This window comes from Phodopus roborovskii, unplaced genomic scaffold (assembly GCF_943737965.1).
Source record: "Phodopus roborovskii unplaced genomic scaffold, PHOROB, whole genome shotgun sequence".
Taxonomy (NCBI): Eukaryota; Metazoa; Chordata; class Mammalia; order Rodentia; family Cricetidae; genus Phodopus; species Phodopus roborovskii.
In genome coordinates this window covers 3,029,628-3,053,910 of record NW_026125264.1, presented here as the reverse complement: position 1 = coordinate 3,053,910, position 24,283 = coordinate 3,029,628, and the positions used below count along the sequence as shown (strand labels likewise).

At 47.5% G+C, this 24,283-nt stretch overlaps 1 protein-coding gene across 1 annotated transcript; it reads left to right on the top strand.

Annotated features, from left to right (window-relative positions):
* Positions 1 to 696: 696 nt before the first annotated feature.
* Rem1 (RRAD and GEM like GTPase 1) lies at positions 697 to 8,318 on the top strand. The gene is made up of 4 exons (XM_051193367.1): positions 697 to 1,263; positions 2,158 to 2,237; positions 6,297 to 6,498; positions 7,587 to 8,318. The coding sequence occupies exons 1-4, from the start codon at positions 924 to 926 to the stop codon at positions 7,859 to 7,861; spliced, it is 897 nt and encodes a 298-aa protein (XP_051049324.1). The 5' UTR covers positions 697 to 923; the 3' UTR covers positions 7,862 to 8,318.
* Positions 8,319 to 24,283: the final 15,965 nt, after the last annotated feature.

The window sequence follows — 24,283 nt, the reverse complement described above, 5'->3', positions numbered from 1 at the left end:
AGGGACACCGCCACCACACCCAAGCACCCAAGGGCTTGGGACTCACATCCAGGACCGCGAGTTGGGAAAGTTCCAGCCCAGACTCCCTGAAAGGACACTTGAGTCCCGAGCCGATAGGCCCCTCTGATGCACCCTGTTCTGTCACCAGACCAGTTGTTGGGTTCCTCGCAGCTTCTGCCCCCCAACAAAAGCTGGAGGCCATGGCGCCAGCGGCTCCTGAATTTTTCACTCAGGAGCAGGGCCGGGCACGCCGTTCCCATGGCACCAGGGCACTCGGGTTACAGCCAGAGAGATCCCCAGAGCCCCCTCGCCTTTGTGGAGCACCAAAGCGCTCTCCCTTCCTCTTCAAATTCTGCCGGGGGCGGGGGGAGTATCAGGCAGGCGGAATAAACTTTCCCAGAGGCCTCAACCCTCCACAGCACCCCCCCAACCCTGAACAAGTGAAGCAGACCAGTGGAGAAAGGGGGATGGGGCGGTCCGATGCTTTCTGTAGGGAGGGTCTCAAATCCTGAAGGGGAGGGACGGATCCGGGAAGGCAGCATGTGCTGTCTGTTGATGCTTTAGATGCCCCGGCCTGCTGTGCCTCTGTATGTCTGTGTCATGGGGAAAGGGTCATCATCAGAATTTGGGAATCTGCTTCTGGGTGTGTGCATCTGTGTGTGTTCACAGCCTGTGCCCTCGCCTCTTCTAGGTGGACCCCAGTGGACTGAAACCAGGTCTGAAACCAGCAACACCCAACACCAAGAAGCTGAAGAGCCTCCCCACAATTGAACCAGAGAGGACCTGGAGGGAGTCATTTCCACAGTTTATCAGCGAAGAAGGGACTCGGCCACGGACTTACTGTCCAGCCCCCTTGTTTTTGGAAGGAAGGAAGGAAGGAAAGAAGGAAGAAGCCAGGGAAGAGAGAGATCTCCCCACTGAGGATGACACTTAACACCCAACAGGAAGCGAAGACCACCCTCCGCCGTCGAGCCAGCACTCCACTACCCCTGTCATCCCGTGGCCACCAGCCTGGCCGCCTGTGCACAGCACCCCCTACTCAGTCCCATCATCCCCGGTTGGGTCAGTCAGCCTCTCTCAACCCTCCCATTCGAAAGCCCTCTCCAGCCCAGGATGGGTGGTCCTCTGAATCCAGCGACTCTGAAGGCTCCTGGGAGGCCCTCTACCGGGTGGTGCTGCTTGGAGACCCTGGCGTTGGGAAGACCAGTCTGGCCAGCCTCTTTGCAGGGAAGCAAGAGCGGGACCTTCATGAACAGCTGGGAGGTAGGAGCTCTGACTGTCACCAGGGGCACAGGATTGCAGAGAAGAGGTGTGCAGGTCACACACCACCATCCAACTTATAGGGGCAGTCACTCAAGTAAGTGATGCTCATCTGGCAATGCAGGACACAACCTGGACAAGGCCTAGAGGAGGGAAATTAGGTGAAAGGTATATTATTTATGTCCATGTCATAAGGAGAGAAAATCTGAAATTATGGGTGTCAAGAAATGACAGGCTTCCACCCAGCTCAGAAACTCCCAGCTCCAAGTCCTCCTGATCTCAACTCCCCTCCCCTCCCCACCATCCCTCAGCCACCAAGACCCACAACAAAACTAACATTCTTCCTAAATGGAGGCTTTCAGACTCCCAGTTCTGAGCGTTGGATTGCTTTACTCCCCCAAAATGCATTGAACACACGGGTCAGGAGCTGCAGGACCATAGGCCCAGGACAATTAGATACAGGAGTAAGGCAGATGACAGGAAGATAGGCCTCTGCAGGGCAGGCTTTGAGGACATGAGGTGTGTAAGGAAGGTGGGGACCATCTGGACAGGCCCCCTCTCCAGTGTTGACTTTCCTGGAAGTAATGTGCACATGTGTGTATTACAGATAACATGATCTGCCTAAACTAGAGTCAGAGCAGACTGGAGAGGATGCCCAGGTTAACCGCATTCATTCAACTGACAAGACCCAGCTTCTTGAGCTTGCCTGCCACGTGCCAAGTACTATGCTCACAGTGGGGATGTATGGCCACCTAAGAAGGGCTTTTGAGCACCAGGAAAGACAGGGTTCCCTACCTCAAGGACATGTGAAGTGATGACATAAAAGGGAAGTGAGGGACTGCTGTGTCTCCAATGGCCTGCTCTACCCTGAGATTCTACTCCCCTACTTGATTGCAGATGTGTACGAGAGAACACTATCGGTAGATGGAGAGGACACCACACTGGTTGTCATGGACACCTGGGAGGCTGAGAAACTGGTATGACACTGTAAGCTTGCTTAGGGTGAGGGATGCTGAAACTAATATTAGATGCCTGTCTCCTCCTGGAGCACATAGAGCAGGGCTTAGGGCAGGAGCCTGCCTCAGTGTACCTTTTCCTAAGGGAGCAGAACCTCATAACCTTGACCTTTTTCCTCACTCCACCAATTCCCCTCCCAGAAGACATCCCAGCATGCACTTCTCCCTTTGCATGCCTCCTCATCCTTATGGTCACTCTCACATTTGGCAAAAAAAAAAAAAAAAAAAAAAAAAAAAAGCCACTGGATTTGACCCCTAAATGCCTAAGGGGACACCCACGCACCTTCCTTTTTCTTACCAGTCATGTGGCTTTGTGCAATAATAGACTTACCCTGAATTTCAATCTTCTCATCTGATAAATGGGCCCAGCATTCCTTCCTTATTAGCTGAGGTTTTTTGTTTTTGTTTTTTTTGTTTTTTTTTGTTGTTGTTGTTTTTTTTTTTGTTTTGGTTTGGTTTGGTTTTTTTTGCTACTGCTATTTATTTACAAAGGTTCTGGGGATCGAACCCAGGACCTAGAACCAGCTCTGCATGTATCTTCCCACTGAGCAAGTTCTACCCTAGCCACATCATCAGCTGGTTTTTAAAAACTCTGGTGCAGTTCCGCAGCCGAGGGCAGAGCGTGAATAGAGTGCTAAGCAGAAGTGGAGAACTGTCTGGAGTGATTGTGATATCTAGGGAGGTCGTGAAGAAGGAAACCCTCCCCTTTGCCCTGCCAGAACAGGAAGGTGACAGTTTTCTTGCTTGAGTCTTCTTTCCTCTTGTTACACAGGTAATATATGCTTTTTATATGGCTTTCATTATTAATTGAACGTGGACTGCGGATCTAGCTTAATTAGTAAAGTATCTGTTGACACACTCTGAATTACAAGGCTCTGAGTTCTATCCCCAGCACTGCACAAACTAGAAATGATGGTGCACGACTGTGATCCCAGTAGCTAAAGGCAAAAGGATGCAAAAGTTTAAAGCCATCATTGACTACATGATGAGTTCAAGGCTAGCCTGTCTCAAGAAGGGAGAGAGAGAGAGGTAAAGAAACAGAGAGAGGAAGGGAGGGAGGGGGAGATAGAAATCAAAACATCAGTGGGTATATCTATCCTCTCTCTAAAGGGCTTCAACTGACAAAACCCATAGTCTTGAACCTGCCTGCCATGTGCCAAGTACTATGTTCACAGATTAGGAAACATGGACACCTAATGGGGCTTTTTGCATACCAGAAAAGACAGACATGAAAACATGAAGGAGTGACTAATTGTGTCACCTTTCCCCAAACTTAAGCCCCCTAAAGGAAACTTAGAGTACAGTGTTGGGCCTGGCTTGGTAGCACACCACTTTAATCCCAGGAGGCAGAGCTCTGCAGGTGGACTTTTGTGAGTTTGAGGCCAGCCTGGACTATATAGTGAGTTCCAGGACAGGCAGGGTTGTGTAGAGAGACCCTGTTTCAAAAAACCATGTGTGGGCAGTGTTGAGTGGTCGGCAGCATTGCCCATAGATCAAAGAAGAGAAGAAAGGAGCTATGGGAACAGTTCCTTTTTGTTCTTTTACACAGGGCCTCCCCTGTGCATCTCCATTTTTTAGATTTTTTTTATTGCATGATTTTTTTATTTTGTGTGGGAGGGTAAAACACATGCAGAAGTCAGAAGATAATCTGCTGAAATCAGTTCTCTCCTCCTACCTTATGGGTCCAGGGACTGAACTTGGACCATCAGGCTTGGCAGCAGGCACCTTTATCTACTGAACCATCTCATCAGCCCTGGCATCAAATTCTTGATCTTCCTGCTTTGGCCTCTCCAGTGCTGCAATTACAGGCATACATCACCATGTCTGGTTTGGCCAATATCTTTCAACAAATATAAAAGGAAGTCTGGGTGGGGATGAGCTTAACGGTGTTCTTAAAACAGCGACCACCGGGGTTTATGGAGCACATGCTTCTGCCCCTAACACTGGAAAGCCCTGACACACGCTGTGACATGCAGTTAAAGCTATACATACAGTTGGTCTTCTACTTCCCTTTCTGTCAACAAGGAAACAGGTGTTCAGGGGACTTAATGTGTCCGAAGTTGTCAGGGAGCAGGCAAACTCATGCCCAGATCTACTAGCTCCACAGCTTATGCCTGGACTGTGTCCCCACCCCATCTGCCCTGGAAGCATCACTTTCTGAACCTTCGGCTTAAGTTACACTTCTTCACTCGCTCGTTCATTGGAAACGCTTGTTAGATGTCTATAGTGGGCTGAAGACCCTGGACTCTAGGGCCATGTGGGGACAAACTGCTTTCTGAATGTAGGGGGATACTGTGGGGTAGTCAGTGAGTTGGGCAGACCAATCGGAAGCCAGGCACGGGGCCTGCAAGGTGGCAAAGGTGGGCACAGGTGCCTGCCACCAGGCCTGACAACCATAGATCACCCCCACACAGTGGGAGGAGAGAATCCACTCCTGAAAGCTGTCCTCTGGCCTCACCACTCGCACCAGGTTTTGGGGTTTTTTTTTATATTTTTTTGTAATGTTGTTTCTGAGAACCAAATTCAGTCAAACTTAGGTCCTCATTGTGTTCAGCAGCGAGCACTTCACCCAGTGCCCTGACCTCTAGGCCCTGAGAGTCTGCATCTGTCTGACTCTACCCCCAAGGCTATTCGGCCTGAGAAATGATGGGTACAGCTGCTGAGTGTGCACACCCACCGCTCCCAGGGGCCTGACACTTCTCTGTTCACCTGTCTCTGCTTTCCAGCATCTTCCTCCCTTACAGTTCATCCCACTCAGCCTTTCCCACCCTAGCCTCTAAGACTGACTCGTCCCTTCCTCTGGACTGCCTGTGTGCCTGCCTGCTGGGCTTGCTCCTTTCAAACCCTGCCTACTGGATCCCGCCCAAACCGTTCAGCTTTACCTCACACCTCACACCACCTCTCCGTCCTCCGCCACTTTTGTAGCCCCTCCTGACGGCCCTCCCCACCCTGCACCGCACCTCCCCTTCCCACAGCCCACCTTCCAGATCATGTGCCTTGAGTAAAGGAACTAGATCTCATTAAAGGCTTGAAATCTACACTCTGGGAGCTCTGTCTCTGCTATTCTGGTTTTCCTTTCCTTGGTCAAATGACTAGAAAGAGCTCTGCTTCCTAAGTGTCCCTTTCCATCCCTTTCTGTCCTCACACTCCATACATTCCATGGGTGACCTTTCAACTCTCTCTCTAAAACTCCTGAGAAAGGCCTCCCTCCTGAATCCAGCCTTCTGTTCTCCTTTCTCTCTCTCTCTCTCTCTCTCTCTCTCCACACACTTTATCTTTTTTTTTTTTTTTTTACCAGTTTTGTGAGTGTGTATGCTGTATTGTGTGGTGATGTGTATGTGTGTATCAGTGCTGGGACACACTTTCCATGTGCAGGTGTGGAGGTCAGAGGACCACTTTTGGAGTTGGTTCTCTCCTCCCACTGTGGGATGCAGGAATCATACTCAGGCTTTCAGTGCAAGCACTGTTACCCACTGAGCCTTCTCTATACCCCTCTCTTCCTTTTTTCTTTTAATTCTGCACTGCAGAAACACTAAAGAACTGTGTCCCAACACCAAACTCTCCTCACAAATTAGATAGAGCTGAATGAGCACTCCAAGAACTGAGGCAGGAGAATTGCTTCAAAACCAAAACTACTCTGGGCTACAGTGTGAGACTTTGTCAAAAACCAGAACAGGAGAATGCAGAGGGGAGGAGGAGGCTGAACAGGCAAAGGTAGATCCTTCTTTTCAGGAGATGGTCCACTCGATTCCGAACTCTAATCCCCAGCATGAAGCAGTCAAGGGGAGAGGGAAGAAAGCAAGGTGCTGTACATCAGATTTCCGAGGGGGGGGGGAAACTGAGGCTCAGACAATTAGTGGTTTTCCCAAGGTGACACGCAGCTATGATAGAAATTTGTTCCCCAAAGCTATCCAGAATAGAACCTCTCTCTACCTACTCCGCCTTTTAGACCAACAAAGCCTCTTTGTCAGCCAGGGCTAGGCACCCTCTGAGGATGGGCCTGGGATCCCTCCCCTGCAGGATGAAAGCTGGAGCCAGGAGTCGTGCCTGCAGGAGGGCAGTGCCTACATCATCGTGTACTCCATCGCAGATCGCAGCAGCTTCGAGAGCGCTTCAGAGCTCCGGATCCAGCTGAGGCGCACACATCGGGCTGACCACGTGCCCATCATCCTGGTGGGCAACAAGGCAGACCTGGCCCGCTGCCGGGAAGTCTCCGTAGAAGGTGAGCTCTCTGCCTTCCTCTCCTCTCTCCTTTAGGCTTACTGCCTCTCCTCCAGTGCTCATATCAGATAAGGTCTGCGCCCTCCAACCTGACGCACTCCTTCAACTACCTACCTGGTCTCATCCTCTCTCACCTAACAAATCGGTACCCAAGTCCTATAGGCCTCTCACTCCACACCCCAAACCTCTCTTATTTCCTACCACCCCCCCCCCACCACTCTGTCCCAGCCAGTCTCTATATTTCTCTAGCCCTACTGAATCGTTCTTCCTGGACAGCTGACAGAAACTTCCAGAACCACGGCTTACCTTGTGACTTTTGCTTAAAATTTCCTCTGAAGCTCCCCCCAAGCTGATAATCAGAGACACTCTTCCCACACCCCATGTCTACCAGCTTGGCTCCTGTATAAACTGGGGAGATTATAAATTCAAGTTTTGGATGAAACACTTGTGTATTGGCAAGTAATGACAAACCAAAACTTTTAAAGGTATTTGCAGTGGAAGAGGAAGAGTTTAATTTCTTTCTTTTTTTTTTTTTTTTTTTTTTTTTTTTTGAGACAAGGTTTCTCTCTATATCTCTGGCTGTCCTGGCACTCACTCTGTAGACCAGGCTGGACTCGTACTCAGATCTGCCTGGCTCAGCCTCCCGAGTGCTGGGATTAAAGGCGTGCGCCACCACCTCCCAGTGTAAATTTCATCTTTCTAGTGAGGCAAGATCTTAAACCGGCCCCTACTCATGAGATCGAATCTTCCCAGCGTCGTTCTACTGAGTATCAGTCAGTCCCTAGACTGAGCTGATGATGTCCACTTGATTTGCCCCTGGGTCCTGACACCTGAACGACTTAAGTAGGACCTGGAAAATAGCTCGCACACCTTTAATCCCAGCACTAGGGAGGCAGAGGATCTCTGTGAGTTCAAGGCTAGCCTGGTCTAAAGAGCAAGTTCTAGGACGGCCAAGGCCACACAAAGAAACCCTGGTGGGGGGGGGGGCGGGAGCTTCCTGAAAATCTGAACACACCTCTTCTTCCCCCACCCCCACCCCTCACCCCCACCCTTATCTCTGCCTTCTGTCTTTGGCTCTGCCCACCTCAGAGGGCCGTGCCTGTGCAGTGGTATTCGACTGCAAGTTCATCGAGACTTCAGCTACTCTGCAGCACAATGTGATGGAGCTTTTTGAGGGCGTGGTGCGCCAACTGCGCCTGCGCCGCCGAGACAGCATGGCCTCGGAGGAGGCACCATCACCACGACGACGAGCCAGCCTGGGCCAGCGCGCCCGCCGCTTCCTGGCACGCCTGACAGCACGCAGCACACAACGCCGGGCACTCAAGGCCCGCTCCAAATCCTGCCACAACCTGGCTGTGCTCTGAGGCCAGCACCTCTCTGGGGTGATGAGACATTTGTGATGCCACTGAGGGCTAGAGGTGTGTCGCCTGGAGTCTGAGTAGTGGACCTTGCCAGTTGTCAGGATGGCCAGAGTATGTCACCAGGAACCAGGGCTTTGAGGACCCTTCCTCCCTGGGGAAGTGATGGGTGCACTATGGGGCTATAAACCCAAGCTGGGCACAAGTACGGTTTTATTTTGTTTTGTTTTTTACAGGGTGGGTGTCTTTTTGTAAAACTCTTTCTTGTACCTGGGCTGTGACCAATCCTCAGAAGGTACCATAGTAAGCCTGCCCAGGATGTCCTGTCTGATGCATGGACCTCTTCCCTGGGCCCTTCTAGGCATCTCCACCTCCTCTCTAAACATCTAACTTGACTGTAGACTGGTTTGGCCTGCTGGCCTTGACGTCTTGGACAATCAATAAAGTCAGTGAATTAATTATATGCTCAGGCCCTCCTCCCAACTGCCACATTTAATTTCTACCCCAGGCCCCTGAGACAGACACACTGTGAGTTACATGAACACCACTAAGCTGAGTGACCTGCTATTTGCTCCTTAACTCATTCTTTAGTTTCTAGAACCACAAAATGCTGTCTCTCGAGAATTCATCCTGGCACTGTAATTGCTTCTGATTGTGTGAGCTGACTGTGCCAAGTTGTCACGCTGTCACACATGCTAAGAAGCTCTAGCTGGAGCTGCATACCCAGCCCCTGTCATTTTTATGTTTGTAAGTGTGATGCCTGCACAATGCCTAAGGGCAGGATGTGACTACTAATCTCTTCTGGTCGCTTAGGAAAGAGGGGTTCAGAGAGGAAAGGCAGGAACCCAGAAACACACAGCTGCTTTAAGTGAGGCATCAATATCCCAGGTCCTACAAGCCCCCTGTCACAGTCCTCTTTAGGAGGGGGTAAGGCGAATAGCTCAATCGATAAAGAGCTAAGATGAGGCTGGGCAGTGGTGGTGCACACCTTTAATTCCAGCACTTGGCGGGCAAAGGTAGACAGATCTCTGTGAGTTCAGGGCCAGCCTACAGAGTGAGTTCCAGGACAGCTAGGGCTGTTATACAGAGAAATTCTGTCTTGGAAAACCAAGAGAAAAAAAAAAAAGAGCTGAGATGAGGTCCTGAGTTCCATGCCAAAACTCAGGAAAAAAGAGTCACCCTGGTGCTACCGTCCTGTAACCCCAGCACCTAGGAGTCAGAGAGAAACTAGTGGATCCCTGGAACTCAGGCCAGCCAGCCAGCCAGCCTTATTTGGTGAGCCTGGGGCCAGTCAGAGGCTTTGTCTCTGAAAACGAGGTGGGCAGATAACCTCTGACCTATACACACTCATAAGAGTGATGGGAACTACAGATGGGATTGAGGGCTCCAGCTTCTTGGCACAGTGATGTCAGTGATTTGAACCTAGCACTGCAAAAGAGAAAAGAAAAAGAAAGGAAAAGTGTTAAATTCTGTGAAGGAGGTGGGAATAGTGGCACATGCCCATAAACACAGAACTCAGGAGGCTGAGGCAAAAGAATCTAGAATTCAAGGCCAATCTAGCCTTCCAGGGAAAGGAGAGGGAAACTAGGTGTGTACCCATAATCATAACACTCAGGATATGCAGAGGCAGGAGGGTACCCCTGAAACTTCAAAGCCAAACCGGTCTGCAAAGCAAGTTCCAGGCCAGCCAGGTCTATGTAGCCAGGTGCTAGCTCAAAAAAACAATGGGAGCACGTAGATTTTTCTAACACGATTTTGCATATAATTTAAGGGGGCTGGCATGAATTCCATGGAACTCAGTCCATTAATCCCAGGATAGACACTAATTTAGTTCAGTGCATTCATTTTCCAAATGTGGAAAGTGAAGACCCAAGAGGAGCAGAGAGCGCTCCAGGGTCACCAGTCAGTGAGTTCCAGGCCCCCAGCACCCAGCCCCCTCCTGTGGCCTCCCTTGGCCGTGAGGGATGAAGGACGTGGTGAGGCTTCCCACTTGGCTGGGAACCCAGCTGGGTGTAGGGGTCAGGTCAGCAGTTTCCATTTCGGTAGGATGGGGGAGGTGGGGACTGTCATTACTTCCAGAAGAGAACAAGATGCAAACTGTTTGGATCATCCTGTCTCTAACTCCTGACCCCCCTGCCTCCAACCAACTGTCCCCCCATATTCCTGGGCCATGCAAGGGGGTCACCCATGGCCCAGTCCAGAGGATGAGGTGCAGGAAAAATATGCCCTGGGCTGTCTGGTTGCCCCGGGCTTACCAACTCACTGGTCAGCAGTCATGCCCAGGAAGTGGAGGAGGGTCTCCCCACCCGAAGTTGTCTCCGGCCTGCGGTTGAGAATGGGGGTGGGAGGCTGTAGCTGTGGAAAGTTGGCAGGGGCCGCCGGCAGCAGCCGGGAGAGTGGAAAAAATGATATCAAACCCGGAAAAATGCAGGCCGGATGGAGGGCTGGGTGCGAGGGCGGGAGGAGGGCGGGGGAAGACAGCTGCCTGGGTTGAGGACCCAGAGAGAAGGCCCACAGGAGTTTCCCAGCGGGCCTCGAGGACCGTGGACAAGCGCTGTGCTTCCCTTCCTTCTTGCTCCACAGTTATTTATTGAGGCTCTACTATGTGCCAGGCAGACAGCCAAGCCCTTAGGAGACGCTGCTGGCTCCCTGAGCTCACCCTGCTTGGTAGGAAGGTACACTAGAGAAAAACGAAGTGGATAAAGGAGTCAGGAAAAAGCTGCCGTCAAGGAGGACCCCTCAGTTCACCCATGAGGAAAGTGAAGCTCGAAAGAGGACAGGTCTTCCACCAGGCCACTCAGAATGGAAAGGAAGCCAGGGTGGGGAAAGGGTATGTGTGGATAGCTGGGGAGCCTAAAGCCAGGGGTCTACATCCGAACTCTGTTACTTCCCCTTGTTGTGCCTCACTTCCCCCCCACTATAAAATAAGATGGGTGACAATTCTCCACCCCAAACTTGACTCAAGGATGAAGTGTTTTAAGATGCATAAACTGGGTTTGGGGAGATGGCTCAGTGCTATACAGAATCAAGGACCTAAGTTTCAGCCTCAGAACCCATGCAAAAAAAAGAACAGGTCCCATGGCACAGCCTTGTGATCTCAACACTGAGGAGACACACACAGATCCCTGACCTTCACGGGACCGCCATCCTAGCTTATTCTGTGAGCTGTAGATTCCAATGAGAGACCCTGTCTCAAATTTACAAAGTGAGCCAAGGTGGCGCTTGCCTTTAGTCCCAGTGCTTGGGAGACAGAGGCAGATGGATCTTAGTTCGAGGCCAGCCTGGTCTACAGAGTGAGTTTCTGGACAGGCAGAGCTACACAAAGGAACCCTGTTTTGAAAAACAAAACAAAAGAAGTGGATGGATGACAGCTGAGGTTGACCTGTGGCCTCTGCACATGTATGCTACTGCATTTTAAGACCTCGGAGGAAGCTTAAACCATGAGGATTTGCCTGGAAGCTTCTGCCTGGATATGCCACTGGAAAACTTTAGGAAAATTTCTTTTTTCCTTGGGCCTCAGTTTCCCTGTCTTGAAAAGAAGGCAATTGAATCTGAGCATGTATTGCATGTACGTACTCCTGTGTTTAGTTGTCTGTTGTTCCCAGCCCAAGAAATGGAGGCTCACAAGGCAGAAGTTACATGCTGTTCTGTCTCCAGCTCCGGTGTCTGTAACAGTGGCTGGCTTCTACAGGCGCTCAGTGAATGCTGACAGGATTACTCACCAACCTGTAAAATGCCCTTCCAGTCTAGACTGTAGGTGTCCATGAGCAAGGGAAGCAGAGATGCAGAGATAGCGCATAAGAAAACCACAGCGCACAACCCACCTGACTTAGAAAGGTCTTCCTTGCTAACTCTGAAGTCTTTCCCAGGTCAAGGTCCAGCCCTGTGCCTCGGTACCTGCTGATCGCTGCCCCCACCCCCTCCTCAACAGCTACACTTACAGACGAGCATGCTGAAGTTAAGAGAACCTAAGAAATGGGCCCAACACCAGTTCGACTCAGCCACTGTCAAGAGGCATCCCCGAAGGGCTGGAGACACTGCAGAGAGAGGAGAGGGCCCAAGCTCAAGATGGTGTGAGGATAACAGCAAATGCCACTTATGCTGTGTGTGAAGTACTGTCCTGGGTGCTTTCCATAGGACACTTAGGAAGTCCTCAAAACCGCTGATGCGGTCACCGTGCCAGTTTTAAGGTGGAGAAGTTGTAGCACAGAGAAGTTGGTCCCTGGCCTAGGTTGCACAGTTAGCAAATAGCACCAGAAACCAAACTAGTGCAGTGTAGTCCCACAGTGGCGGGGCCTCACCTACGTCCACTGCACCCAGTGCCTATGCTGGGGACAAGGCTCAGAGCAAAAGTGTGTTCAGAGCCCTCAGCCTCCAGCTGGGCCACTGCATCTCAAAAGGAAAGTACTGTTATGGAAAAATATGATAAAGACTGAAAAGATGAATGTCTCCCCAGGGGCCCCAAGGCTCCTCAGAGTCCCCATCTTGCTGTGGAGGAGGGTCATGCACTGTGCTGGCCTGATCCAGAAGAGATGAAGGCCACCTGGCTCCTGAGACAACCCAGCCGCTGTTCAGAATACAGAGGCTCTCTGTTGGTGAAACAGTTGGGTTTCTCGGCCCAAACTGTGAGGCTTCTGCCTGGAGCCTCTCAAAGGGATCAAGTTCCAACCGCGGCTTCCTGTCCTTGGGTGGTGGGAAATACAGGGTCTCACAGGACCCAGCTTGCCCCTGCCTTCACTCAGCAAACATGGCCAAGAGTGTGCTGTGAAGGAAAGCTGAGGCACAGAGGGCATCACTGGCAGGCATGTGCAACTGCCTGGCTCAGAAGGAGAAGGGAAGGGGAGATGTGGGAAGAAACAATTTCGTGTGGCTCCTTCAGAGCAATTAAATGTCCCTAGACTCTGGCCACTCATATGACCTTAGACAAATCAAAATATACAGAAGGGAGAGATTAAGGTGGAATTTGTCACATGGCGGTTTCTGTCTCAAGAACTACTTGAACATTCAAATTTAACAGCTTGGAAAAATATACAAAGTTCCATCTCAATTTGAGCACTGTCCCCTTCAGTTCAGGGTTCAGTTAAAAATAACACTAATGATGGGCTGCAAGCTTTGGGTTCACCAGAGTGTGCGGTTTTCTCCACTTCCATCTGCTCCAAATCGAGGGGCCAGTGGAGAGGGGGCAGAGAGAGAGAGAGACAGAGAGAGAGAGAGAGAGAGAGAGAGAGAGAGATTCCCATGCTTATGCTTCACAGATGAGACCAGTTGGTAGAACTGGAAAACATCACCATTTGGTGCCATCTAGGAAGCTTGATCTCTGTGCACCCCTAGGCCTCCCAGTGATAATTCCAATCTATAATATAAAATGAACTTCAGGATGCTGGTGTAACGGTGGTGTATACCTTTAGGTCCCAGCACTCATGAGGCAGAGGCAGGTGGATCTCTGTAAGTTTGAGGCCGGTCTAGTCTACACAGTGAGTTTCAGGACAGCCAAGACTACACAGAGACCCTGTCTCAAAAACTAAAAATAAATGAAATGAGTTTTAAGTATTTGGAGCTACTGGGTAATTTCCTTCATCTCTCAGAACTCAGTTTCTTCATCTTGAAAATGGGGGTACTGGCCACCCTTTTCCTTCCCTCTTTTTGGGGAGAATGAGAAGGCTTACTCAGTTTTATGGGTAACAAAGACATTGTGCTGGTTAGTACTTTTGTCAATTTGATGCAAACTAGAATCACTTGGGAAGAGGGACCTCGGATGAGGAATGGCCTCCATCAGATTGACCTGTGGGTGTGTCTGTGGGGTATATTTTTACTTTTCTAAAATTTCATGCATTATATTTTGATTCTATTCTTTCTCTTACCCCAACTCCTCCCAGATCTCCCTCCCTACCCACCCAACTTCATATTCTTTTTCTCTCTTGAGACAAAAGGAGGCTGGAGAATTAGCTCAGTGATTAAGAGCACTTGTGGCTCTTACAGAAGACACAAGTTCAATTCCTCACACACACAAGGTGACTCACAACCGTCAATAACTCCAGTCCCAGGGCATTTGATGCCCTCTTGCAGGCAGTCACACGGTGCACAGACATACATGCAGGCAAAACACTCATATACATTTAAAAAAATAATAATAATAATAATAATAAAGATCTTTATCTAAACACACACAGGGGAATCTGTTTTGTGTTGGCTAACTACTGAGCAACCATATTGGAGTATGGTTGACGCCCAGTGTCATTCCACTAAGGAAAACTGGCTCTGTGCCACTTTCCCTTCTCTGGGATTTTGTGACTTGACCATGTAGGCCCTGTGCTTGCTGTCATAGACTGGGAGTTCATATGTGCACCAGCCCTGCTATGTCTGGAAAATGCTGTCTCCTTGGCGCTGTCCACCACCTCTAGCTCGCCCTTCCCTCTCTTAAGGTCAGTGTGAGAATTCAGATTTCTTTAGCATGAAGCTCCTCACACTTGAGCACTCCATACTTTGTAGTAATATTTTTGTTCAATTCATTATACCTTTTCCCATGTAAATGTGCTCTGAAACATGCTTTTAGACTACTCAAATATAAACCCTTCAGCTTTACTTTTCACATCCAATATTGTATTTATGAGAGTCATTTGCATTGATAATTAACTATAGTTTATACTTTTTAGCAGTGTGTAGTATTCCACTGCATGGCTTATAAACATACTAGGTTTTTTTCTTTTCAGCTTTCTTCGTATTGGACTTCTTTTGCTATTACAAATAGTACTGCTATGAACAAGGAGCACCTGTGTCAGACGCTCTTTCCTCTCTGCCATCTTGTTTGTTTGTTTGTTTGTTGTTTTTGAGACAGGGTTTCTCTGTACAGCCCTGGCTGTTCTGGAGCTCACTCTATAGACAAGGCTAGTCTGGAACTCAGAGATCCTGCCTCTGCCTCCTGTGTGCTAGGCTTAAAAGTGTGCACCACCACCACCCTTTACCTCTACTGTCTTCTGAGTTTCAGCTTACCTTGACTGGCTACATTTGAGGTGCCAATATGGCCACGCCAGCTCCAAGTATCAAATATGAGCATGACAATATCCAGGGGACATGAGAAAGCTACTGCTTTGCTGGCTTTCATCATCCAGGAGTCTCCCAGGAGCTTCTAGCAAGCAAAGTTTCCCACTGACAGGATATAGTCACATGGCCACCTTCAAGTCAGTCATCTACTTGGATTAATCATGGTTTGCCCCTGAGCAAAGCTTCCTGATGGGTCTGACGAGATAGTTCTGCAGGTAAATGTTCTTGCCACTATGCCTGAAGGCATGAGTTCAATCCCCAGGACCCACAAGGTGAAAGAAGAGAACCATACCTACAAAAGATAGATAGGTGATGATGGGTGGATAGATAGATGATAGATAGATGGATAGATAGATAGGTGGATAGATAGATGATGATGTGATGATGGATGAATAGATAGATAGATAGATAGATAGATAGATAGATAGATAGATAGACAGACAACAGACAAGTGTAATAAGAAAAGTTACATATGGGGAAAAGCTATGTGTCAGACAACAAAAGAGGGAGCCATGTGAGATGGGTCACACTCCCCACCCTAAGCTGCCTTAAAGCCGTCCTGCAATGCAGAGGCACAAAAGTCACCATTTCTCCCTCCCAGAAACTATGTGTCAGGAACCCACACAGAAAAAAAGTGGATCTGAGGCAGGACAGAGAGACCGGGGAGGTGACAGGAGCACGGGAAGGAAAAGGACTCCGTCTCTGGAGTCTGGCTGGAGTCAAGGATTCCAGCACAGTTAGCACCATTTGCTGTGAAGGCAGCCAGCATGGAGACAGTATTCGTTCTATGTAGAGATGAATCTAAATTAACAAGTTAAAACCGCTCTGAACCATGCACACTAGTGCGGTCTGGCTATCTGGATATTTCCCAAGAATCTCCCAAGTACAACTATTAAAGTCTGCTTTCTGTGAAGCTGTCCTGTTTCTGCAGCCCTGTGAGCTGGGCTTCACCTCACCAGCTGTAACCCTGTCCAGGAGCACCTCAGAAATCACCTGTCACCTTATTTAAATTCCTTAGCAAGTCCTTGAAGATATTAACCTCCGAAGTCACCAAAGCCATAACTCCATGGCTGTTGTAGAGAGAGTGAAGTCTGATAGACCTATGAGAAGCCTATCACTTCCTACAAATTAACATCAATTCAGTGGATTCCAATAGCGCAGGCCTGTTATATTACAGTTGGGCCAAACTGTGGCACAGCATCGTGGCAGCAGTACCCTCTGGAGGCTCTGGAGGAGAAGACACTTCCTTCTCTTCGGCTCCCACAGGGCAAACATTTTCCTTGGCTCATAGCTCACTCGTTATACCAGTTATATCAAGCCAAGCGTAGACTCCATCTCTCCAACCCCCTTTTCTGCTTGCCCCTCCTCTCTGAGATCACACTGGGCCCACACAGATCAGAGGGGTTTGCCTCTTTGGTGTGTGTGTGTGTGTGTGTGTGTGTGTGTGTGTGTGTGTTAGTATACGAATACATATGAACCTACATGCACATGTAGGTTCACATGCCTGTACATAAGCATGTCAGGTAGCTTAAGATTTTTTCAAACCAGTCACTCAGGAAGCAGCGGCTCACCTGGTCTCCAAAGCCAGTTTCAGGCCACTCATAGCCACAGTGAGACCCTTAGTCTCAAATCAAAACAAAACCAAAAGGTGTTTTGTTTGTTTGTTTTTTGTTTTTTTTTTTCCCCCGAGACAGGGTTTCTCTGTATTGCTTTGGCGATTGTCCTGGAACTCACTCTGTAGACCAGGCTAGCCTCGAACTCACAAACATCTGCCTGCCTCTGCCTCCCGAGTACTGGTATTAAAGGCATGAGCCACCAACACCCGGTGAGAAAGCTGGATTTGTTTTTTGTTTTAAAGAGTCTCACTGTGCAACCCTAATTGACCTAAAACTCCTTATGTAGACCAACCTGGTCTCAAATTCACAGAGATTCACCTGCCTCTGACTCCTGAGGGCTAGTACTAAACATGTGAACCAGCATGCCTGAAGGATTTATTTTTACATGCATCTGTGTGTGTATGCCACTTTCCTGGCAGTGGTACCCAGGAGGGTTGGAAGAAGGTGTCAGGTTCCCTGGAGCTGACATTATAGGCAGTTGTGAGTCACCTGATGTGGGTGCTAGGAACCAAACTCTGGTCCTCTGTAAGAGCAGCAGGTGCCCTTAATCACTGGTTCATCTCCAGACAGATGCAGACATCTTCCTCCGGGCCTCTTCATCTTATTTTAAGACAGTCTCTCATGGAACCTGGCACTCGCTGTTGCTAGCTGGCCAGAAACTCCTCAGGATCTGCCTGTCTCTGCCCACCAGCAGTGGAGTTAGAGATGCACAATGCCATACCTAGCTGCTACATGGGTGCTGGAGATCCAAATCCAGGTCTTCATGCTTTGCCCACAGCCATTTCCCCAGCTGTCAACACCTTTATATACAAGAGTCCAAACACCACTCTCTCTCTCTCTGCTGGTAGCTAACTAATTATGGCTCACATAAATTATGGAGGTCACAGATAGACTTCAGAGAGCATCAAGGTGCAGAACAACTTGTCTCATGTGATAGTTTGAATGAGAAATGTTCCACATAGGCTCAGGCATTTGAGCCTTTAGTCCCTAGTTGATGGGATTGTTTACAGAGCTTTAGGAGGTACGGTTGGAGGAAGATGTCACTGAGGCAGGTTTTGCAAGTATATAGGCTGTTCCCACTTGCAGTCTGCGCGCGCTCTGCTTCCTGCTGCAGCCACCACGCCTGCCTGCTACCATGCACCCCTGCTATAATGGACTCTTACTCTTCTGAAACTGTAAGCCCAAATAAACGCCTCCTGCTTCAAGTTGCCTTGGTTGTGGTGTTTAATCACAACAACAGAAAAGTAAATACTACACCCTCTTGTTGGGAATGGGGGACTAAGCTGCCTGTTGTTCCCGGGCTGTCAGGATGGGAACCTAGCACCACAGGTATTCCATTTTCCTAAGAAAACCAGGACCTAGCTGTTTGGTGAAATAGCTCAAATCTTTGATGTATTTATTTTATGTGTATGGATGTTTTGCCCACATGTGTATCTATGTACCACATGTGTGCCTGGTACATACAGAGGCCAGAAAGAGGGCATCAGATTCTCCAGATCTGGAGTTACAAATAATTGTAAGCTACCATGTGGGTGCTGAGGATTGAACCAGGGTCCTCTAGAGCAACCTATGTTCTTGATCACTGAGCCATCTCTCTAAGCCTCATCTATTTTTAATCTTTATTTTTGGTTTGGTTTCGTTTTTAAGACAGAATATCTCTATGTCTCTCTGGCAGGCCTGAAACTCACTGTGTGGATCAGGCTGGACTTGAACTTATCAGAGTCTTCCTGCCTCTGCCTTCTAAGTGCTAGCTAAGATTAAAGATGTGTATTACTGTGATGGTTTGAAAGAAAATGGCCCCCAAAGTGAGCACTATTAAGAGGTATGGCCTTGTTAAAGTAGGTGGGGTCTCATTGGAAAAATTGTATCACTGTAGAGATATGTTGTGCAACAGTACTTGTAGGCAGAATTTCCCTGTGTCAGCAGCCACTCCCAAATAACCAGGCTGAGACTTATTATTAACTATAAATGCTCAACTGATAGCTCAGGCTTATTACTAGCTAACTCTTACATTTTAAATTAACCCTTATTTCTTTCTTTCTTTTTTTTTTTTTTGCGATACAGTTTTATTTATTTTTTTGGTTACATAGTTACAACAGAGATCTCCTCAACACCCTTACTTCTATGTCTGAAAAGGTTCAACAGAACCATAATGGCTCAGAAGAGCCTCAGAGGACCAACACAGGGCAGATAGTTCATCAAACTCTAATTTCTTCAAAACAGCATCCAAATTGACAAGGTCTATGGCATAAAGGATACAATATCCCTGATAGTTCCAAGGCACTGAAACAACAAAGAAGAACTCTGAAAGACAAGGCCAGTCAAATGGCAGTCATTAAACTAGTTCAAATGATACTCAAACTATAAAACATTCCCAGAGGGATGAAGATATTCTAAATAGACACTGTGTCCCTTACTTATGCAACCAGACTGTGGAAACCATGGACCTTAGAGATTAACCCTTATTTCTTATCTACCCTCTGCCACATGGTGGTACCTTATTTCAGCTTAGCATGTTTATCTCCTGCTTCCTCTGTGTCTCTCTCGAGACTATTCAGACTCCACCCTTCTTTCCAGCATCCTCCCAGTTTGCAAGTCCCACCTAACCTCTACCTGCCCAGCTATTGGCCAGTCAGGTTCTTTATTAACCCAGTCACAGTGACACATATTTACACATTGTAAAGGAATATTCCATAATTACTTTAATTATGTAAAGATGTGTTGCACTTGTTTCTGTTATGGAATATTACTTTAACTAGGCAAAGATGTGATACATTTATCTATGCTGAATTTGTTTAATGATGTAAAGATGTGTTGTTTTATGATGTAAAGATGTGTTGTCTGGTCTAGTAAAAAATGAAATAGCCTGCCAGGCAGTGGTGGCACATGCTTTTAACCTTAGCACTTGGGAGGCAGAAGCAGATGGATCTGGATCTCAGTGAGTTCAAAGCCAGCTTGGTCTACAAAGGGAGTTCTAGGACAGCCAGGACTGTTACACAAAGAAACCCTGTCTCAAAAAACAAAAAAAATAAAAAATAAAAAAAACAAAACAAAACAAAAAACCTGAATGGTCAATAGCTAGGCAGTAGAGGAATAGGCAGGGCTGACAGGCAGAGACAATGAGGAAGAGGAGGTATATAGGCTGGAGGAGAGAGAGAGAGAGAATGAGGGGAAAAAAGAGAGGGAGACACCTAGAGCCAGCCAGTCAGGCAGCCACCAACCAGGCAGGCATGGAGTAGGACACACAGAATGAAAGAAAGGTAAAAAAGCCCCAAGGCAAAATGTAGATGAAGATAAATAGATTGTTATAAGAGCTAGTGGGACAAGCATAAAATAAGGCTGAGAATTCATAACTAATAATAACTCTCCATGTCATGGTTTGGGAGCTGGTAGGTGGCCCAAAAGAAAGCCTGCTATAGAGGTAGGCTTTGAAGTCTCATATATGCTCAAGCCAAGTCCAATGAGACAGACCACTTCCTGTTGTCTGCACAAGATGTAGAACTCTCGGCTACATCTCTACCACCATATCTGCCTGTGCTCCATCATGTCCCACCATGATGAAAATAGACTAAACCTCTGAACTGTAAGGCACCCATGTAGTGAGATAGTCCTTCTGTGGCACTGACCACGCCCATTGGGTGTGGAGCCATGGGCGGAAGTGACCTGTGGAAGGAGGTCAGAGGAAGAGCCAGGAAAAGCTCTCTTGCTGGCAGGACTCGGACAGGAGAGCATCCGGTGGAAATTGCTGGTGTTCATCTGTCTAGGCTGTAAGTTATTTCTCCCTGAATAAACATCTATTCGGCCTATTTGTTTATCCTGATCCTTATTTAACCGCAATATACCCATTTAAATGTTTTCCTTTATATAAGTAGCCATTATCATGGTGTCTCTTCACAGCAATAAAAACCTTAACTAAGAGAAAAATTGGTACCAGGGACTGGGGTATTGCTATGATAGGCCCAACCATGCTTTTGTTTGAAGGAATATAGAACATGTATCAGAAAAACAACTGAACACTTTAAGTGCTCCTTAAATGGGCCATGCTAGTAGGAGCATGGAAGACAGACAAAGAGTTACTTGAACTGTTGGGGGCTGGCTTGAGAGGTTTCAGGGAGAAGAATTTTAGTATGTTACCTAGAATTGTTCTTATATTATGGTGAAGAAAGTGGCTGAGTTTTGCCCTTGGCCAAAGAGTCTGCCTGAGGCTAAAGTAAAGAGTTTTTGATTAATTCCATTGGCAGAGGAAATCTCAAAAGCCTAGTATAGACTTTGTTGTGTGGTTACTAGTGTTCCTGATTATAAATATTTATAATGAAAAGGAGCAAGTCGAACAAGAGGGGAAAATGTAAAATTAGAGCACCAGACAATGAAATGGAGCTAAATTTTTTGTTCATGGAGAAAAAACAGATTAAGAAATGGAATAAATGGAGTGGTGACCTCGGGGCAAGATCCCACCAAAATAACTTTACAACTTGTAAAAAGGAATTAAAGAAAAGAGGAGAGCCAGGTGAGATGGCACACACCTTTAATCCCAGTGCTGGGAAGGTAGATGCTGACAGATCTCCGATTTTGAGGCCAGCCTGGTCTACAGGGCAAGTTCCAGGACATCCAAGCTTAGGCAATGAAAGAAACCATCAAAAACAGAAAGCTGGTGAAGATATAATTGAATGAGGGAGCCATGCTCCAGCCCCAGTAAGCAGCAGAACTTGGTAACTTCAGCCACATGGTTCTGGAGTTAAGGATAACATAAAGGGGCTATGGAATTTGCCTCAACTCCTAAGGAAAGCATCTGAGGCCAGGCTAGTGTCAGGGGCGTCCCTGAATGGAAGCCTAGAGAGGCCATTGTGTAAAGCTGTGAAGTGGAAGCCTGGATTGCCTTGGAGACCCCAGAATGTTGGGGATGCTAGAGCCATGGGATGCCTACCACAGAAAGCTGGTAACAGGGGTGGAACCAGCCCAAGAGAAAGAAGTGTGTTGTAGTCCACAAAGGTGAAAAGAAAGAGCATTTTGGTATCAGACATGGAGATTCAGAGTTTCGAGTTTGCCCAGCTGGTTTTGGGTCTTGCTTTGGTCCAGTATCTCCTCACTAAACTCCCCTCCCTCCCTATGTTTTGGAATGGTAATGTATATCCTGTGCCGTTATATGTAGGAAGTATGTGATTTGCCTTTTGATTTTGATTAGATAGGGGATAAAGGTTAGAAGATTGCATGACTCTCAGAAGAGACTTTGAACTTTAGACTTTTAATTATGTTTGACACTGTTATAGATTATGGGGACTTTTGAAGTTGGACTGAATGCATTTTTGCATTATGATATGGCTACAAGCCTTTGAGGGCCAAGGAATGGAATAAAAGGAAATGCCCCCAAAGGGAGGGGGCATTATTAGGAGGAGTGGCCTTGTTGAAGTGGGTGGGGTCTTATTGGGGGAAGTACATCACTGTGGAGGCAAGCTTTGAGTTCTCATACATGCTCAAGTCACACCCAGTAAGTTGCCTGCACAAGATGCAGAACTCTCGGCTACCTCTCCAGTACCATGTCTGCCTGCACACTGCCATGTTCCACCGTGACAATAGCAAACTTAACCTCTGAACTGTAAACCACCCTATTAAATGTTTTCCTTTATAAGAAAACCTGTAGAAACCCTAACTAAGATAATTACCATGCCTCTGTGGGCACCAGGCACACACATGGCACACAGACATGCATGCAGGCAAAACATCCATACACCCAAAATAAAACAAAATAAAATACAGAGAGACCCTGTCTCAAAAAAAAAAAAAAAAAAAAACAAAATAAAATAAAAATAAAAACCAGGCAAGTCATGTCTACCATCCCTAATCTAACCAGAGCTAGCATTTTACAACCTCTGATGAAAACCTGAACAGAGATGAGAAATGGATTATCACCCCCCTCCCCCAGTCTACAAGGCCACTCCTCGGCATTAGGACATAATTACAAGGAACAGTGTGTTCCTTTTATTCACTCCTTACTAGCTCTCTTTCCAACAGGGCTCTTCCTGCCACTTGGAATACCAAGGATGCCCAATGCCAGGTGGTGTGTATTTCAAATAGAACTTAGAATTACAGCAGCAATACATTTTCATTTGAAGGATAAATCAAAACAATGGCGGATATATGGTATGAATTTCAAAGATGTCTTTATCTATGAAGCTGCCTGTAGCTATGCATGAAGGGAATCCTTCTAAGAACATTTTCTACCTAGATGCCTAGAGGTAGGCAATTTTAGGTTGCTTCATCAGCCCTAAAAGGTGAAGACCCTAGTGTGCAACTCTGTAATTCTGTCAGGCTTTTTCTCATGGCTGTAATATGACTACCACAATTCCAAGCATTCCATCCTTAGACTGGTATCCCAAACAGTCAGAAAGGACAATGTCAGAAAAAAAGAAACCTCTCTCCCTCTTTCTCTTCCTCCCTCCCTCTCTCTCTCTCTCTCTCTCTCTCTCTCTCTCTCTCTCTCCCTCTCTCTCCCTCTCTCTCCCTCTCTCTCCCTCTCTCTCTCTCTTTCATGCACTCCTTCTATCTTTTTTCTCCCTCCTCTCTCCTCTGTCTTTTAATCAAAGGGGAAATTGTTTACCAGGAGACTTTTGTTTATAGTTCACTTACTACCTCTCGCTGCAAGGGAAGCTGGAAAAGCCACTATAGGGCAGGCAGAAGGGAATGAGAATGAGTTTGCCACACCTGCTTTAGGTCAATCCTGCAATCCCTCACTTTTCCAAACAAGATGGCTTCTATAATGAAGTGAGGGCCATTGGACAGAACTGTGGTATCTGCCTTAGAGCTCCCTCCACGCCCTCCCCTATGCCCCCACTTCTGCCTGGAGGTGTCCACCATTAACAGTGATGCTTATCCTTTCTTCCCACCACCATATATCCTGTAGAAGATATTTGGCCTTTTTTTTTTTCTTTCATTTCTTCCACATTACCAACAATGCAATGTTGTTCTCCTCTGTGGGATCAAGAAGAACTTCATTACATTTAGCAAGAGACTGATTTAAGGGGAACCTACCCAGTTCAGATCAATGAAGTATACAGGAAGGCATTCTTATAACCCCAGTACCCAGGAGGCAAGAGGATCCTGAGTTCAAAGCAGTGTCTATATAATAAGACCCTGTCTCACAACAAAAGGTTGAGATAGATGTCATTGAGCCCAGAGATATGCAACACAGCTACTTCACCAACTTTCATAGTAGTGAGAGCTGGGCATTTTACACATGAAGAGAGTGCAGGGTCAAGCCTTGTGCAAAGTCACAGGCAATATATAGTATGAAAGACAAAATAAGAAATGCCAGTCAAGGTGGTGGTGGCACACACCTTTAATTCCAGCACTCAGGGAGCAGAGGTGGGGGATCACTGTGAGTCTGAGGCCAGCTTGACCTACAAAGAGAGTTCCAGGGCAATCAGAGCTGTTACACAGAGAAAACCTGTCTGTGGGTGTGTACATGAACATGTGTGCACATCTATGTAATAGCCCAAGGTCAATATCACATGTCCTTCCTCTGTCCTCTCCACCTTTACTTTTTGTTTGTTTGAGAAAGGGTATCTCTACATGGTTCTGGCTGTCCTGGAACTCACTCTGTAGACTAGGCTGGCCTCGAACTCACAGAGACCCGCCTGCCTCTGCCTCCTCAGTGCTGGGATCAAGTGTGCACGCCACCCTAACTAGCTTCACCTTTACTTTTTGAAACAGGGTTTCTCACTGAATCTGCAGCTTATTGGTTTGGCTAAGTTGGCCAACCAATGAGCTTCAGGGA

Bases quoted from the DNA above. Each gene is read 5' to 3' on its own strand.
- Rem1 (XM_051193367.1), top strand. From the start codon at position 924: ATGACACTTAACACCCAACAGGAAGCGAAGACCACCCTCCGCCGTCGA. The intron at 2,238-6,296 runs GTATGACACTGT...CCTCCCCTGCAG, and splicing joins CCTGGGAGGCTGAGAAACTG to GATGAAAGCTGGAGCCAGGA. The intron at 6,499-7,586 runs GTGAGCTCTCTG...TGCCCACCTCAG, and splicing joins CCGGGAAGTCTCCGTAGAAG to AGGGCCGTGCCTGTGCAGTG.